The sequence below is a fragment of the Octodon degus genome, unplaced genomic scaffold (assembly GCF_000260255.1).
Source record: "Octodon degus isolate 3935 unplaced genomic scaffold, OctDeg1.0 scaffold00068, whole genome shotgun sequence".
NCBI lineage: Eukaryota > Metazoa > Chordata > Mammalia > Rodentia > Octodontidae > Octodon > Octodon degus.
This window is the reverse complement of record NW_004524644.1, coordinates 5,177,341-5,196,854: the sequence shown is the minus strand read 5'-3', so window position 1 is coordinate 5,196,854 and position 19,514 is coordinate 5,177,341. Positions and strand designations below refer to the sequence as shown.

General features: G+C 38.1%; 1 protein-coding gene and 1 pseudogene across 3 annotated transcripts in view; one reads left to right on the top strand and one right to left on the bottom strand.

The window, feature by feature from the left end:
- The window catches only part of Larp1b (La ribonucleoprotein domain family member 1B), a 34,586-nt gene that overhangs the window by 4,389 nt on the left and 10,683 nt on the right, over positions 1-19,514 (bottom strand). For all 3 annotated transcript variants that reach the window (XM_023719451.1, XM_023719453.1, XM_023719452.1), the window contains exons 2-8: positions 16,476-16,534; positions 15,975-16,034; positions 14,711-14,879; positions 11,311-11,451; positions 9,114-9,257; positions 8,618-8,783; positions 4,091-4,235 (exon numbers count right to left, since the gene is read on the bottom strand). In XM_023719451.1, coding sequence (XP_023575219.1) covers positions 4,091-4,235; positions 8,618-8,783; positions 9,114-9,257; positions 11,311-11,451; positions 14,711-14,879; positions 15,975-16,016 — 807 coding nt within the window. In that variant the 5' untranslated portion in view covers positions 16,017-16,034; positions 16,476-16,534. The remainder of the gene's footprint in view (positions 1-4,090; positions 4,236-8,617; positions 8,784-9,113; positions 9,258-11,310; positions 11,452-14,710; positions 14,880-15,974; positions 16,035-16,475; positions 16,535-19,514) is intronic.
- LOC105742715 lies at positions 11,483-12,457 on the top strand (annotated as a pseudogene).

Sequence of the window (19,514 nt, the reverse complement as noted above, 5' to 3'; positions counted from 1 at the left end):
AAAAAAAAAAAATCGAAATTCAGGAATGCTTACCATTTAGAAATGATATGCAAAATATTTCAGAACAACATATAATTAGTGTTGTAACTCATGCCTATAATTCCATCACTTAAGAGGCTGAGGCGGAATCACAGTGAGTTTGAGAATAGCCTGGGCTACGTAGTGAGCTAGCAGCCAGGTTGAGTGGCAGAGCTAGATGCTGCCTCAAAACAGTCTTGTTGACCTTAAGGGAAAATTTCATCTGGTTCTAGTCCAGTTCAGCTGAACTGAGGTAACACATACATCTTATGTGTATGTTAACTTACAAAAACTAAAACTCAATTTAAAAAAAGAGAACATTTGTTCGTGTATCACTTTTTAAAACCTGTCATTTGTATTCCTTAATATTAACAACACGCTTCAGTATTTTTCATTGCTTTAAAATTAGGATTAAAATTTATGGAAAAGCAAACTCCTTTGAAAAGGAAATCTGATTTAAAAACAGAAAAAGAAGTCTGAATTATGTCTAGGAGAAAAATGGAAACAATCCTATAGCAGTGGACTTGAACAGTGTTACCTGTGTATTTTCCTCATTATGTTTACTGAAGGATCTCAAAGCCCAGTAACAAACAGTATACCCTGCATCCAGATCCTCATGGGCATAATCTGTATCTTGTTTGGGATGGCAACTGGACTTAACTTTCCAAAACTTACACTGAACACTTAAGATTATTATATTTCACATGTTGTCCATACCTGTAATTAAAAACAACCCCCAACCAAACAAAAACTCCTTTTAAGTTTCCCATGGGCTTAAATTTTTCAAAATAAACTTGTGGGAAAAAAGACTGCGAATTTTTTTTTGAAGATATGGTTTCCTATTTTCCTCCCCTGAGACAGGGTCTTGCTATGTAGTTCAGGCTGGCATTGAATTCACTATGGTGCCCAGGCTGGTCTCAAACTTGAGGCAATCCTCCTGAGCCTTCCAAGTACTGGATTATAGACATATATCACCACACTTGGCTTAGTATGGCTTCATAATGCCTTGCAATTAAACATATCAAAAACATGAATACATGTATACATTTGCAGCTGTGACTTTGAACAATGTCCTGAAACAGTAATATATACTAACTAGGGCTGTCACAAGAATAGCTGTTAATGACAGTATCTTTCCATGTGGTAACCTCTCAGCATTTGCTATTATTGTTAGTCTTCAAAGAAGTCCTTCTATTGATCAGTTTTACTTCTCTACCACTTCTATTAGCTTTATATTATATGTGTTTGAATATACCCAACTCCTTTCTTTCTTGAAAAAACAAGAAGCAAAATATTCAAGCTGATGCTCAGATTTGCCCTGGGTTAGTAGCTCTGATTTTGGATCTTCCCCTTCCATTTACTTTTTGGATCACTTTGTTCTTGACTCTTGTCCTGTGACTTATTGCTATTTGTGTCTTCCCTGTTAGATTCAGTTGACCCTGATTCTGTAACTTGCTAGGTGTATACAAGTTACTGTAACCTTTTAATTCTCTGCTAAGATAGGGCAAATACTAAAGCCATCATTCCTTACAAGGGATTTAGAAGCATAATCAGTATATCATCACCCTTAGCACTATGCCTGTTATTCCCCTTGTAAGCTGTATACTCTTTATGAACCAAACTTGTGTTTTCTCAGAACCTGTACTTTTCAATCTCTGATTTTTGCAAATGTACATCTTTTTCTCACTATGAGGCACTAAGAATGAATTTATGTAGTCCACCACTACATAATAGGTTTGTATGTAAATTATTCATAAAGGACCTAGGGATAGGGATGCAGCTCAGCAGCACACAGCATCCACCTACCAAGCACAAAGTCCTGCGTTCAATTCCTGGTGCGAAACAAATAGGACCCAAACTAATATTCATACAGTACAGAACCACATATATACAAAATATTGACTATAAACAGTAAGTAAATGTTTAGGAACTCATGATTACCAAGATTTGCTTTAGAACAGAATTATGTCTAATATTTTTTAATTTAAGTCTTTATCTCAACTTTCTCCAAAGTATATTTTGTGTATGAATCTCCTAAGGCCCAAATGATTGGTATTTCACTCTTTGCTCCTTTCCTCTTAATTCACCATTCATTCACTTACAGTACTTGAGGCTGAACCAGGGAGCTTGAGACAAGGCCTCACTAAGTCACTACTAAGTTGTTTATGTTGGCATGAATTTGAGATTTTCCTACCCAAACCTCTCAGAGTACTAGGACTGCAGTTATATATCACCACATCCAACTCTTTAAATTGACTTTTTTTTTTCATCTGCAATGGGATCAAATTCACAGCCTTGTACATGGTAGGCAAGGAAGGACACAAAGACATTCACAGCACCCCTTTGCTTTTGTAGATATTATAGCACATACATAAATGCAAAATAACCATAATGAGAAACCAGTACCATTTTGTTTTGTTCTGTTTTTTGCAATAGGGTCCTGCTATGTAGCAGGTAGGGCTCAAACTGGCTGACCCTCATGACTCAGCTTTCCAAATACCAGTATCACAGGCATGCATCACCATATCTGGCTTACATATCTATTATTTATTTATCCATTATTTTAACTATCATTTATCTATTATTTTAACAGCTGACAATATCAAGTGCTGCTGAAGCTGTGGAGTAACAAGTTTCATACAAAGTGGTGGGAATGCCAAATGATAAAGCACCTTCAGATAGTACACCAACTTTTTCCTACAAGGAAAAACATATATATTCTAATAACCACAATCCTAGATATTTATCCAACGAATAAACACAGGCCCACACAAAAACTTCCAGGCTGTACTCAAAATCCGGAGACAATCCAAGTGTTCATTAATAAGTGGATAGATCAAAACAAAACAAAAAAACAAGTGGATGGATAAACTGCAGTATTGCCATACTATGAGATACTTGTCAGCAACATAAAAGAATTAACTAGTGAAGACATGAAACAAAACAGATGGATTTCAAAAGCACTTTGATAATGGACAGAAATCAGAAACAATGGCTACAAACCTTGAAATTTACATACAATTTTATTCCAAAGAAAGAGAAACTATAAGGACAAAATGGAGATTAGTGGTTACCATGAACTATATATAGGGAAAGATACTGGCTACATCTGATTGCTCTACATGTACAAAGGAAAAACCAAAATTTTAAAAGCTTTCCTAGAAACTGGACGGATAAGAGGCTTAATTAAAAGCAGTAAGAGTGCTAGAATGTGTTTTGTGTTGGTATCGGGAATTGAACTTAGGACCTTATACTTCTCTGGCAGGTGTTGTACTGTTAAGCTACAGAATGTGTTTTAAATTAGTTTTTCTGAGGCATATGAAAAATTAAACAGGTATAATTTTTTTATACCAACCTGAAGATTAAAGGACCAAGAATACTAAAGGTCAAAGCTTTCTGGGCATGGTGGTGGAAGGCCTATGATCCCAGCACTCAGCAGGCCAAGGCAAGAGTACTCAAGTTCAAAGCCATTCCAGATTACCTCAGTATTGATATCAATCCCAGACACAATAAAAATAAAACGCTTGAGCTTAAAACAGGTGGCAACCTCATTAACAATTCTTTGTTGGGCGGCCGGGGATGTAGCTCAGTGGCGTAAGCGCCTGCCTGGCAAGTGCAAGGTACTAAGTTCAATCCCTGGTGCCGCCAAAAAACGAAACAAAACAAAAAACAAAAAAATTCTTTGTAACCTTTCCAAAGTGACACTTTTATGAATATATCAAAAGATGAAAAGTCATGAGATGAGCTGGGCGTGGTGGCACAGACCTCTAATCGCAGCACTCAGGCCACACAAGACCAGCCTGAACTATTCAGTGAGACTATCTCAAAAGGAACCCCTCCCCCCCAAAAGGTCATGAGATGGCTACCTGATTTTTAGGAAAATTAAGATAGGAGTTTTAATTTTGGGGGGAGGGATCTCACAATTTCATCCAAGATGACCTCTCAACCTCATGGGCTCAAATGATCCTCCCAATTCAGCCTTTCAAGTAACTGAGACTGTAGCTGTTTTACCCTACTCTCAAGTACACAGAAAAAATAGGTGAAAAATACTGTTTTTTAAATAAATAATTACCTCCAAGATGAGATTAAGGTTTGTGGTAAGAGCCCGAACACGGTGAAAACCAGCAATCAGAGAAATAGGCAAGAAACCTTGTTCATCCATCTTTCTCCGAAGAAAGAAGTCTCGTTCCAAATTTTCTACACTAAAGTAATATTCACTGAGAAGAGAAATAAGTAAACATAAATATCCATTTATTTTAATATAACAGCATATTAAGCATAGATACAATAGTTTAATACAACATAAAAATAGCCCCAAAAAACCTTAGTAACTAATCTCTTATCTGAATACAAACTTCAAATTCTGATTATTTTCTTTTACCTTTTTTTTTTTTTTTTTTTTTTTTTTGGCAGAACTGGGGATTGAACTCAGACCCTTGTGCTTGCCAAGGAAGTGCTTATTCTACTGAGTCATCTCCCCAGCCCTCAACCATCTCCCTGGACCCCAGCCATCTCCTTGACCCCCTTGATTGTTTTCTAAAAAAATCATTAACTAATATTTAGACCAGCTTCACCTAAACAAAGAATTAGGAGCTCATTTTATTTTAAAATAATCTAGTAATTAATTTCTTTTGAGACGGGGTCTCACTATGTACCCCAGGCTAGCCTCAAATTCATAATCTTCTTGTCCCAGTTTCCCTAACTACCTCTACTTGGTTCATTTAAATATTAAATAGCCAAGAATGGTGGTACAAGCCTGTAATCCCAGCACTCAGGACGCTGAAGCAGGAGGATCACCTAAGTTTTACCCCAGCCTGGGCTACATAGGCCAACCTGTACTACACAGTGAACCACTGTCTCAAAAAACACCAGAAAGAAAGAAACAAAAGGATTGCCCTACATGCCCTACAGTTTAATCAGTATTTAGATCAGCACACACTGTCATCACAGAGAAATTTTTCAAAGAAGGCAACTTATCAGAGTATACCAGTTTGTATTTTTGGGTGTAAAACTCTGACTACATCATCTTTGTACTATTTCAGACAAATTCTAGCTTCAGGCCGTTAGAACTTTTGCGTTTTTTGTTGTTGGGTTCATTTGAGACAGGGTCTCACTAGGAAGCCCAAGGTGACCTTGAACTCACAGCAATCCTCCAGTCTCAGCCTCCCAAGTAAGGGCATTGGTTATAGGTATGCGCCACAACGCCCAACCACTTAGGATCTTTGACTGGAGAATGGGGGGGGGGGGAAATCACCTCATGCAAAAAATGCAAATAAATTTTCTTAATGATATTCACCTAAATCTCAAAATACAAAGCTTTCATCAGGACAGAAACACACACGCTCTGGGAAGCTGATAAGGAAGGACCACAAGTTCAAGTCCAGCCTGGTCATTAGTCTTTTTGAGCACTATAAAGAAAAATTTTTTTTTTTTATACTTTAGGGAAGGGTATATACAGGGTGTTGAGGGTCTCACTACTAAATCAGACTTGTAGTGATCCTCCTGTTAACAGCCTCTCAAGAGCTGGGATTACAAGCCCACGCCACCATGCCCAGTCTCAACTGCCACCTCAGCAGTGCTCCGAGGGCAGGGCCAGCACAGCAGGCCCGGGAATCAAACCCCCAGGCCCCTGCGCCTGCTTGCAGGTGCTTTAATCTGCTGAGCTATTTGGCTGGCCCTTAAAAAAATCTAATCTTGAGGAAATGAATATTCTGATTTTTGTTATTCTTCAAAAACACTGTTCAGGGCTCTCCAGATAGCTCAGGGGATTCAAGCACCTGCTTAGGCAGATGTAGGAACCAGGGTTCGAACCCTGGCTTGCAGTGTGGGCCTTGGCCCCACTCCCAGGGCGTGCTGAGATGGATTGAGCCTGGGCATGGTGGCATGTGCCTGTAATCCCAGTGTTTGGGAGCTGAAAACAGGAGAATCAGAAGAGCCCTATGTGTGTAGTGAGACCCTGTACTAAATACATTAAAAAAAAAAAAAAAAAACCTATTCACAATACAGGCACATAACAGATATAGTGAAACCCTTAAACTTCAGACATTAAGACAGATGTATGTTTTAGTCACAACTATTCTTGGACACAAATTTCCATGAATCCATGATAACCTTCCCAGCCTAGCACAAGGCTATAATTCTAGCAATATGGGAGGGTAAGGCAGGTGGACTGCAAGTTCGAGCCAGTCTCCAAATTTAAACACAAACAGAAGGCTATAGGGACTTAGCTCCACCATCCCCTGCACCACAAACAAAACAAAAACATATTAAAAAGCCACCTTTTACATGTAATACTCTGAAAACCAAAACTTCTAAATACCCTTTTTTTTTTTGTATTTTAGGGAAGGGTGTACAGAATGTTCAGGGTCTCGCTACTAGATCGGACTTGTAGTGATTCGCCTGTTTACAGCCTCCCAAGAGCTGGGATTACAGGCACACACCATCACCCCCAGTCTCAACTGCCTTGTCAGCGTGCCCCGGGAGTGAGGCCAGCACTGCAGGCCTGGAGATTAAGCCCCAGGCCCCTGCACCTGCTTGCAGGTGCTTTAATCTGCTGAGCTAATTGGCTGGCCCCTAAATATATTTTTAAGTCTATTACCTATAGTACATATTTTTTACACCTTCTAATAAGGTGCTAACATTTTAATATCTGAATTTGAATGCCAAGATGGTCTGAACTAGAAACAACCAAAATCTTCAAAATTAAATATTCTGACATGAAAAGTATAAAAATCTCACCTAAAATTATTTATGAATCATTTTTAATAGTTACCTTTAGAAACATTCAGCATCATTTTCTATAAATAGAAGGAAAGCTAAGATGGCTTCGAAAAGAAAAATCTAACCCCAATCTGTCAGCCTACCTAAGGTTCTATATACTCAAGGTATACAAAGTCAAAACTATGACTCTTCAAATCTAGATCTCCACCAACCAAAGCATGCTAACAATTAAGAAACCTCCCTAAAACAGATGGCTCCTCTAGCATTTGCCAAAAACAAACACTGCTCCTGAAACAACCAAAAAAGAGTCATGACACCAATGTGGTATCTGCCATTATATTATGCTCAGTGCCCTAGAGGACATTACCATGTCCAACCATAGCAGCTCTGGATTCTATGCGGCATCCTCAGAAATACTGTCAACAATGAAGTAACTCTGCTCCTCCCTCACTTGTATGAGCAGGGGAGGCCGATTATCCTGACCCTTCTGCATGTCTACAGTCAGTTCTCACAAGGAACCTGGCAGCAACAGTTACAATAAAAACAGGAATAATGGTAGGAAGTTAAAAGTCACATGCCAGGCACTTTCTGCCCACAAAGAGGCTCTTTCTTCAGTGTGTACATCACCTGTAACAAAAGCAGTAAGAACAAAATGAACAAGGCGCGTCACACTGTAAGCCTATCAAATCCGTATGAAGGTACCCAGACAGGTGCTCAGCGGATGCAGCGAAGAAATTCCTTTCAAATAACAAAGCAGAGCTCATTTTCTTTCTTAAACAGACTTAAAAAAAAAATGTTACATTCTTTCAAAATTAGTTGTTTTCCTTCAGCTTGGAAAGGTAGAAAAATTCGAATCTTCTAAGGGGGTTAAGCAAATCAGTCAGGGAGGATTTCTCTCATTGACTACATAAATGCATTTCCATATTTATACAGAAATATACAAAATGCTCTTATAATAGTTAATTTAAAGAGGATTTTTAAGAGACTAATATTCCTCTTTTTTTTGTTTTAAGACTAAGTCTACTACTATGTAGCACAGGCTGGCCTTGAAGCCTCCTGAGTGCTAGGATTATGGATATAAGCCACCATAACCAGTTCATATGACTTTAAAGTCAATATCCAGAAAATAACTATGAAGAGTAATGATTCTGAAATAAAAGAGTAAGTTTTCTTTAATATATACCACAGAAAAAGAACTTGATATAAACAAATTCAGAATTCAGAAACTATCTGCCACTATTTTTGTCATTTATGTACATTTGCAAAACTTTAGTATATTTAGAATTTAGTATATCTAGATGCAAATGGATCTACATCTGCCAATGATGAGCCAGGGTTTCACCTGTGCATTTAGAATAATATCTAGAAGTTTTATATTCTTTTACATATTCCCATTATGTAATATTTTTAATGAAGTTCTTAAGAGAAGTAACACCTAAATGGTATTGCAGACATCATATAAACAACATGAATGAACTCTACCCATCTATTTATATACTTTTCTAGACCTTTTTGCTCCAGGGCTACAGACTGAACCCAGGCTTCACTCATGGTACATTCATGAGCTCATGAGCTACATTCCCAACTCATATATTTGACATAGGGTCCCACAAGGCTGACCTTGAACCTGTAATTCTGTCTCAGCCTCCCAAGTAGCTGAAATTATGGATATGTGCCACCACATCCAGCTAAATATAACCATTTTAAAATACACTATTTTACTAGTATTTCCTATAAAAATAGTTATAATATTCTCTTCAACTTTATATTAATGGTTTAAAAAATGTTAAGTTCACATTCTTGATAACTAGTCACATAAAAAGTTTGATGTTGCAACAAATTTCACTATCCCATATAATTATATCTGACATCAACTTACATTTGACGCTTAATATATTCTTTCAGCAATGCTTCATCCACCTGATACACCTGTATGCCTGTCCCGTCATCATAGTAATACATCATACTGGTAGTAAGTTCTGTGTGTAACGGCTGCTCAGTCCTTTCACCATGTTCTCCATAACCATACGTATCCTCAAAGTTTACTTGATGTGAATTAAAAAAAAAAAAAAAAAAATTAAATAAAGGAAAACGCCAAGTGAACCACTTTCAAGGGTTTATAAAAATAAAGCCATCTTGGGGCCGGGGAGATGGCTCAGTGGAATAAGCGCTTCCCTGGCAAGCACAAAAGCCTGAGTTCAATTTCTGGTTCCGCAAAAAAATAAAATTAAATTAAAAAAAAAAAAATAAAACAATCTTTTATTACTAGACCAAAAAAACTAGTTAAAACATAAGAGACAATAACATGAAAAACAGTTTGCTCACTTTTTTCAAAGTTTATCTAATTGAACAAAACAAAAAAATGTATATCATACGTCGAAGATTTCCTCTGCCTCGTCCTCTTCCCCATCCCCGGCCTCTTCCTCGGCCTCTAAAGGAACCTCGGATCGTACCACCCTCACTTCTCACACTGGACACTTCATCTTGATCATCTCTTTTTTCTCTTTCTCGCCTCCAACCTTTGTAAAATAAAAATATTTTTAATACATCCAACTTGCAATAAAATGCCACAATTATCTTATGAAAACATATCAACCCCCCTCCAACTTTAGAACTAGTGAAAGTAGCCAGGCTGTCTTCAGATACATGCTTTAAAAAGTATCTCAGGGGCTGGGGATAGAGCTCAGTGGCACAAGGGCCTGCCTGGCAAACACAAGGTCCTGAGTTCGAGTTCAATTCCTGGTACAAAAAAACAAAACAAAAAACCCTCTGGTACTTTCCCTTTCTCTGTTTCCTGCCACCAAAAAGTGAGCAGGTTGGCTCCTTCATGCCCTTCCGCCACACTTCCACAAGCCCATCACAGACTGAAACCTCTGAGACGGAGCCAAAAGATTTATTTTATTTTATTTTTATTTATTTATTTATTTTTTTTTTTTTGCGGAACCAGGGATTGAACTCAGGTCCTTTTGCTTGCCAGGGAAGTGCTTATTCTACTGAGTCATCTCCCTGGCCCCGATTTCTTTTAAAATGTTTTTTTTTTTTTCTTTTTTTTTGCCTGGCAAGTACAAGATCCTGAGTTTGATCCCTGGTACCCCCAAAAAAAAAAAAAGCCTTAGAAAATTGATACAGATGGTAAACAAAAATAAATAAATAAATGAATAAAAAAGAAAAAAGATACATTAAAAAGATATTTAAGGAAAAAGATATTTAATAAAATATGCTAAAAAGATTAATAGGCCCTTTGCAAAGATAATTCAGTTAAATATTCATAGTGCAGTTAAATATCTAAGTTCCAAAACTACAAAGTGCATACAATATAAAACTAGACATGGTGGGCACACATGTTTAAAACCAGCACTCTGGCAGTTTAAGATAGGAGGACCCAAAGCTCAAGCCCAGGCAGAACAAATGTCATGCAAAAGCCCTGGGTTTAATTCTCGAGACCACCAAAAAAAAAAAAAAAAAAAAAAAAGACAAGACCCAACTTATCAAAAATACTTCTCAAGCTGGATTAGTGGTGTACGCCTGTAGTCACAGCACCAGGAGTCTGTGGCCGAAGGAAAGCTGCAAGTTGAAGGCCAGCCTGAACCACACAGTGAGTTTAGGAACAACACGGACTACATAGTATGACCCTGTCACAAAAATATAACATCTCGTAAAATGTTTAAAGAAGCCAGGCATGGAGGCACACACCAGTAATCACAACACTCGGGACTCTGAAACAAGAGGATAATTACAAATCCGAGACCAGGGTGGGTTACAAAGTGAACTCAAGAACCCTAAAAGCTTCAGTGCTGTTAAAACAACTGTTACTATGCAACAGCAACCATCAGCAGTCATGTACACCTGTAATCCCCCCTATTTAGAGCAGGATCACAAGTTCAAGACCACAAAAGGCAACTTAGCAAGACCTATGTCCAAATAAAAATTTAAAAGGGCTGAAGTGTACTTTCTCAGTGGTAGAACACTTGCCTACTATGCACAAGGGCCTGTTCCGGTATCACAATCTTCAGTACCACAAAAATAAAAATTAAGAGCCAGCGAGATAGATATAGCTCAGGGCACTAAGGACCTGCTGAGGCAAGCACAGGGACCAGGGTTTGATCCCTGGCACCACATGCCACACTGGCACTGGCCCCTCCCAATGCCGGCCCCACCCTGGGTGTGCTGGGTGTGCTAAGCTAGCCACTGAGACCCAGTTGTGCAGTGAGACCCTGTATTACACACATAAAAATAAAACTTAAAAAACTATGCTACGTTTATATTGTTCTTGTGAAATATAGTCTAAGGAGATCTAAAGAGATTAAGTTATCTACAATTTACTCTTAAATAGTATGTGGGGTTTTTTGTTATTTTTTCCTTTTTGAGACAAGGTCTCGATATGCATATCAGGCTGGCCTTGAGCTCACTGTGTAACCCAGGCTGGTCTCGAACTCCCAATGATCCTTCTGCCCCAGCCTCCTGAGTACTAGGATTATAGGCATGCACCACCACTCCCAGCTTATAGCTACTAATCTAATAAGCACTAAAACAAAAAGGTTCTAGTCATGTTTCTCTTAGTATGCAACTTACTCCGTGTATCATTTCGCCTATTATTATGTGTTGATTTATTTGCTTCAGCTTGACATCTTGAGTTATTCCGGGATCCAGGTCTTTCTTGACTGTCCGGCCTAAGGTCATCTAAGTGGAGTGGTACCCACTTGTGCTTATTAGCTTAAAAAAAGCAGGATAAAATTAGCAATTGTCAATTTTCATTAAAGCTTTGTAATGCTAAGTTTATTAATTTATAGAATTATTTGTATAGTATCAAAAATACTGTCTTCACATAGATACTTAATTAACTTATGCAAAATGACTAAAAATCAAGTGAGAAGTGTAGACCTTGATCCAGACCTTCGTCAGGCCCATGACCCAGGTTAAGGCTTGGTGTGGTCACCCACCTGGACACAGAGAACAATGCAGAGGAGCTCTGGCCCACTAGTGCCATTACATTATTTTGGCTATGGCTACGCCACCCTGGTTGCTACCGGTGGGATCACTGGCTATGCAAAAACAGCGTGCCGAGGGCTACCTGCCGCTGGGCTCCTTTTTGGGAGCTGAGTGGGCCTGGGGGCTTACCAGTTGTCTCAGGACCCCAAGAACATTTGGGTTTCCCTAGTTAGATCTGGGACCTTGGCTGGCATTATGGGAATGAGATTCTACCACTCTGGAAAATTTATGCCTACAGGTTTAATTGCAGGCGCCAGTTTGTTGATGGTTGCTAAAATTGGACTGAGTGTGTTGAGCAGGCCACATTCACAGCACTCACGTCCAGCTTGGCTGAACTCAGGAAGAATTAAAAATCTCCGGACTTCCACTTTTTAAATGTATTGAAGAAATGCAGAACATGTATACAATTTAGCATTTTACTTAAAACAAACAACTGAACTTGGTGAGGAAAAGCGTTAGTCACTAGCATCATACCCTTCAGAGGTGGTTGTATAGGCAGAGAGCTCAGCGATGCCCTCACATGTTGGGTCTTCTGAGGCGAGCCTACCTCTTGTTTCTGTATCAGTAGTTAGAAATCACAAGCAGTAAGATGCTAGCATCAAAAGCCCCCAAAGCCTCATGCCCTGCTCAGAACATTATGAAAATCTTCTGGTATGTTCTTTTGCTCCTCTTAGAGCACAGACCTATTTTGAAATTACATTAAATGGAATAATGAAAATAAAATTATAAATAAAATAAAATAAAAATCAAGTGATAAGCCAATGGTATACCATTGGAATTATTTTAAGAGAAATGCTAACTATTCTACTTAATTTGAGGGATAGGTTTTTAAAAATAATATACATACGTACTATTCCTGCCTACTAACTTAAATTCTTAGGCTTTACAATGATACATATGAAAAGACATCATAATGCTTAGGCAGTTAGGTTTTGGATTCAAAATACTTTTAGCTTCAGATCACTGCCTAAAATATTTATTTATCTAGGATTACTAACAAATGAAGTTTCTCAAAGTGTAAGTGGGGTGAGTACAAAATCTGTAATTTGACAGAAAAAAGTTTAGACTTATTACATATCTAACTAAGGAAAGATACAATCAGATTAACTTTTCTTGATGACTAATGACATAACTAATTGCTAGTTAAATTAGAGTAAAATTCTGAACATCATATTTTCATGAATTCTAAAGTTAAGGCTTCTTATTCAGTGTTCTGTCCAACTGACATGTTCTACCCAAGTAAAAAGGTTCAAAGCAAAATAAAAACTACAAAGTAATTAAAGGGAGAGAAGTGTGTAATTAAGTACTGGTTTTCTATAAATCCCATGTCAGATGAAGGGCATAACGTGAAAAAAAAAATCTTTATTCTTTAAAACGTTTCATAAATTCTATCAACAATATTCCAGGCATAAGCATACCCTTCTATGTAAGAAATATACTCTTGCTGAGTATGGTGGCACACACCTACAATCCCAGCATATGGAGACTGCAGCAGGAGGATCACTGCAAGTTCAAGGGCAGTCTCATAGTGAGACTCTGCCTCCAAAAAAAGAAAAGTATATTCTCTAGGAAATCAATTCATGGCTTGATTTTACAATCATTCTCCAAAACACCTGGTGCTAGTATTAAACAATCAATTTTCAAAAAAATCAACTAACTAGCAGGACAAATATTAGGATATTAGGCCTGTCATATGTAGGAATTCTAGACAGCCAAAGACTACTAACCTCTTTAGAAAGCAGGAAAAAAGTACTAACGTGGGTAAAAAGTGAAACATTTCTCTAACAGCGCTTGGTTGCCCTGTTTCATCTACTTTTCAGCAATTTTTTATCCCTTGCTTACTGTATCAAGGGGGCCTAATGTATATCCTGCAGCAAATAGCTCTTCATGAGAAAAATAAATTAGTCAATTAAGTGCTATTTTTCTTTCATATAGAACACAAGAAAGCAAGGAAACAAAAAGAGAGACAAGAGATAGGCAGATTACTGCAAGTCCGATCTAGTAGTGAGACCCTGAACACCCTGTATACCCTTCCCTAAAATACAAGAGACAGAGAGGTGATAGCCTGTAAATTGCAAGATTAAGAAGTTGTGAGGAATGCCATTCAATGTCTCCTATTTTGTATTTACATACTGTATATTTATAGGTTGTATTTACTGCAGCATAAATGTTTCAGTGACTTTTATGACACTCAAAATGAAATGATTAGGCTGGTAATATACCTCACTGGTAGAGCATGCACTTGCCTAGCATGTGTGAAGCCTTGGGTTTAAACCCCAGTACTTTAAATAAATTCATTAGCACCAAGTTACCAGATCATACAGATTATGAACCATGCCCATGTCTCTCAACTTAGCCCTGTCCCATTCTCTGGGCTCAAAACATTGAAAGAGTATAAATGCTTTTTTTTTTTTTTTTCAAATGCTTTTACAAACCAGGTAAATTATCTATTTGTACCTAGACACAATGAAAAGTTCAGAAAAAAATGGAAAATATAAAGATTTTTTTTTCCCCTTCAAAGTATATTTTTATAGGGAAATTCTGAAGAGAAAAAATTTATCTTCTATTTTCTCTTTTAAAAAAATGAATCCTGAAAAATTTCATTTCCTCAGAATTACACACACACAAAAAGAAAAGGCAAGGTTAAAAAAATAGTAATCACAACTTTCTATGAATATATCTACGCTCATGCTATACCTGAAGTTCATCCCATTTTTTGGCATAATAGAATACAAGAAAGAAAGAGAGACAAAGAGAATGACAGAGACGGAGAGACAGACACAGATAGAGTGACAGACAGCTGATGGGCCCAGAAATGTTATAGTAACATTAGGCAGTAACTAAATAACTAAGGCAGTAAGCTAAGGCAGATAGTTTATCCTAAAGCAACACGAAGCACAGAGCCATGAAGACCACAGACAATTCTTGGTTACTACAACTTTCTTCAAACACTGAACAACCAAAGGAGACACAGACTACTGACCTCTCCTGCGATGATTACTTGACTGGGTCTCATCCTCACTCACATTTTCACCAGGACCATTTAATTTGGTTTCTCGGTTTTCTTTGCTCTCACTGTTACTTCTCTTTTCAACCTTATCTTCTTTTTCTTTTCTAATTTGGGGCTTCTTATTGCTTTGGCTTAGGCCACTCTGAAAATGCAGAAAAGTTTTTGGAACAGAACAACTATTTATTAACATTTTCACTAGCACGTCCCAAAATCTGTAGTAATATACTTTACCTAAATATTGCAAAACAAATGACAATTTCTGAAATATAGAACAACATTTTGGGCCAGCCAAATAGCTCAGCGGATTAAAATGCCTGCTTAGGCAGACACAGTGGCTGGGGTTTGATCCCCCGTCTGCTATGCTGGCCCTGCCCTGGGGCATGAGATGATGGCTGAGATTGGGTGTGGTGGTACACCCAGAATCTGTAATCCCAGCTCTTGGGAGGCTGAACACAGAAAGATCACTGAGACTGGAGATCGATTTATGAAGTGAGACCCTGTATTAAATACAAAACAAAAAAAAAAAAATGTTGTCAGGTGCAGTGGTGCACACCTGTAATCACAGTGCTTAGGAGGCCAAGGCAAAAGGATCACCTTAAGTTTGAGGCCAACCTATTCAAGGCCAGCTTGTCGTTTCCTCTCCTGTCCCCTCTTCTTCCTTTAATCACCAAGTTCATTACCAATACTACTGGCAACATCAAAGGATGACAAGGCAGTCATGGTGGCACATGTCTGTAATTCCCAGGCATGGGAATTAGGAGGCTGAGGCAAGGAGGTCTACCTGAAAATTGAAGGCCAGCCTGGTCTTTACAGGAAATCACAGCAGCCTGAACTATACAGCTAAGACCCTGTCTCAAAAAACCAAAACATAAAAATGAAAAAGATGACTACAAACTTCACAAAAAACAACTCTTACTAATGGATCAAGTCTGTATATATGGCCCACACAGTGAAAACTCTTTTAGTCTTGTTTGTTCTTACAGCAGTGGGAATTGAATCCGAGACTTTCTCACTAAGCTACATTCCTGACTTTTTTTTTTTTTTTTTTTTTTTGCAACAAGGTCATGCTTACATTGCTAAATTGCCCAAATTTGTGATGTTACTGCCTCAGTCTCTCAAACTGCTCAGATTAGAGGCATGTACCACCATGACTGACTGAGACTTTAAATAAATTCTGCACGTTGAAATGAGAATATGTGACTTTTAATTATTCTTATAGATCTTAGATAATACTTACTCCAGTGTTCACTAATTCACTTGGTGTTGGCCAAAGAGCCATGTCACTGAAATCACTCGCCTAAAAAAAAAAAGATAACTGTTATGCCTGAAAATTGTTTTTGAACTTTTAAATAAATAGAAAAAATATTTGGTAAAGGTGATAGCAATTTAGAAAATCACCTGTCTATATTTATATGAAGATATTTGCCGAATTGACTCAAAAGCTTCTCTAAACAACACTTTGAAATACAAATGTTTTGATCTCATGATCAACTGAGCAGTACTGCGTGACATTAGGTACAAATGATGATAGAAGCATCTGGGGATATGTGGACAAATCTACGATCCTCTACAACAGTGGTGGCAAACTTGTGGCACATGTGCAGCAGCAGTTTTCATCACTGAAAACTAAAAGATTCGCCATCACTGCTCTACACTACTATCTTCAAGCTAATATAATAATCTAAGAAGAGTCCCTAAGGACAATTTTCAAAATCAATAGTTTCCTGAAAAGACATACCTTGTTGGATTTCTTTGTCTTAAGTATTCCTGCTTTAATAGGTTTTGGGGGACTGGGCTCTAAAGAAAAAGACATGAAATTGTTTTAACAACTATTTTATTCAGTATGTTTAGCAAAATAACTATAATACCAATTTCAGTAAGACAGCATAGTCTTCAGTCCTGACAAAATCCAAACTTCTGAAACTCAAAACTCCTAGCAAGAAATCAACTGCATTTAATATGTAGATTCAAATTGGCCTTCCATATCCACACCAAGAGGAGGAAAACAGGGCCAGGGCTATATAGCTTAGCAGCATAAGCACAGGGCATGGCAAGCACAATGGTCCAAATTCGATCCCTGGTTTAAAAAAAAAAAAAAAAGATAAAGAATGGAAGGAAGGAAAAGAAAAGAAAGGAAAATAGCTGAGCATGGTGGTATATGCCTGTAATCCCAAAACCCAGGAGGCTGAGGCAGGAGGATCATTTTGAGTTTTAAGGCCGGCCTGGGCTACAAAGCAAGCTCAAGGCCAGCCTGAAATGCCAAAAGTAAGTTCAAGGCCAGCCTGAAATGCATAGCACGACTCCAAAAGACACAAAAAGTAAAACATGAATAGTAGTTCAATTTACAACAAACTGATAGACCAAATATTTCATTAATAGAATATCAGAAAAATTAGCAATGTAACTAGGGTGGGGGATACAGCACTGAGGACTGAACCCAGGACATTTATACTGTGCTGCACCCCCAGATCTTGCTTCTTTTTGTCTTTTGAGACAGTGTCTTGCTAAGTTGCTAAACTGTCCAGATGAGGCTCAAAGTTGCAATTCTCCTGCCTCACCTTCCCAGAGTGTCTGAACTACAAATATATATTTTAATAAAGTTCAACTCAGTTTCTAATAGGTTGTATTTTTCTACAAAGTAATACATTTGCAAAACAGCATTCAGAAAATAGGTCATCAAAACATAGAGTAGATATTATGATACAGGAAGAAAATGTTCAAATGGGAAGGAAAACTAGGGAGGGAGAGGGTAAAAGAAAGGTAGAAGAAAAGAATGAAAAAAAGAAAAAAATAGAACCAAAACTTTTGTAAATAAGAAAGGGAAGCAGGGTTGAAGGAAGGGCAGCTGAATGCGGGGGGGAAAAGGATCACATTTTAACATGCACAGTACAAATTCCCTATAATATGATCATAATGTATACCTAAAATAGAGCAGTACATATACTAAAATGTACCTATCAGTAAACTTAATATCTTGCATAACTATATCTGTTAATCTGAGCAACAGATTTGTCCATAAAAATAGATAATATCAATCATTGTTAATGAGCTATTCTTGTTTTGAAAATCTGTAACAACATGTATTGTTGTACGTTACCCTGTTTCTGTCTCTTTTGTTTTTTCTCTTGGTTTTTTGTTTGTTTGTTTGTTTGTTTTGTTTTTGTATTTTAGAGAAGGGTCTACAGGGTGTTCAGGGTCTCACTACTATATCGGACTCGTAGTGATCCACCTGTTTATAGCCTCCCAAGTGATGGGATTACAGGTGCATGCCACCACACCTAGTCTCAATCACCATCTCAGTGGGCCCCAGGGGTGGGGCTGGCACAGCAGGCCCTGGGGATAAAACCCCTGGCCACTGCACCTGCTTGCAGGTGCTTTAATCCCATGAGCTATTTGGCCAGCTGGTCTGCTTTTGTTTTTACTCTTCAAAATAAAATAAAATAAAATTATATATATATATATATATATAATAGGTCAGAAACCTTAACTATTTGTTCTAGGAAACAAACAGGTTTGGCAACCTTACAAAGATTTAGCTAGATTCCGATTTGATTTGAAACTGTCTCATTGCTATCTGTTTATCAATAAAACTTTGAAAAAAAAAAAGATTTAGCTAGAATCAAGCCATATGAGAGAACAACTGGTCTCTAAAAGTTCATATACTTGTGGCCTAGTGGCAATGCTTCGCGCACAAGGCCCAGGGCTCAATCTCCAGCACCATGAATGAATGAATGAATGAATGAATGAATGAATGGACAGACGGACGGACGGACGGACGGACGGTGGACAATAAAGGCAAAAAATACACTATCTCCAAATGTAGAAGCTTTTATTGCCTTTTTTCATTTATTTCATTACCTGTTCAAGATGACCAGATGGTATGATTATCTACGAGAGCATTACCAAAATATTAAAAACAAAAATAAACTTGAGATATAACACAGTAATCCAGCAAAGCATGAATCCTATCACTCATGCCAACAGCCAATTAAGAGAATAAAGCAATGTTTGTATTTTTACAAAGTGCAGAAGCAGCCAGGCAGGGAAGGTGAAACTAAAGCAAGAGGATTATGGGCTCCAGAACAGCCTGGGCTATAGAGCAAAACACCATCTCTAAAAGACAAAAGTATTGGAGGAAATGGGAAGGTGAAAAAGAAGGGAAGTAAAGAAAAAAAAAAGGGGGGGGGAAGTAAAAAAGCTCAAGATTGGACACATAGCCAGGTGTATGGTGACACATACCTGTGATCCCAGCACTCAGGAGGCTGAGGCAGAAGGAACACCAGCTTGGGCTACATAGTGAGTTCAAAGCCAGCCTGAAATACATAGCTAGACCCAGTCTCAAAAAAAACAAAAACAAAAACCTGGCTATGTATCCACACATACCACTTCTCCATGATTATTATATATTGCCAACATATACTAATTTTTAAAAAGTGGGGAGACAGGCATAGTGGTGCAAGCTTATAATGCCAACACTCAAATTTGAGGCCAGCCTGGGCTACATAGTGAGCTCAAGGACAGTCAGAGCTACATATCCCGTCTCAAAACACCAACAAAGGGCCGGCCAGATAGCTCAGCAGACTAAAGCATCTGTTTAGGCAGATCACAGTGGCTGGGGTTCCATCCCCAGCATGCTGTAGCATGCTGTGCCAGGCTATGCCAGCCACGCCCCCGGGGTATGCTGAGACGGTGATTGAGACTGGACATGGTGGAGTACGTCTGTAATCCCAGCACTTGGGAGGCTGAAAACAGGAGGATCACTACAAGTATGATCTTT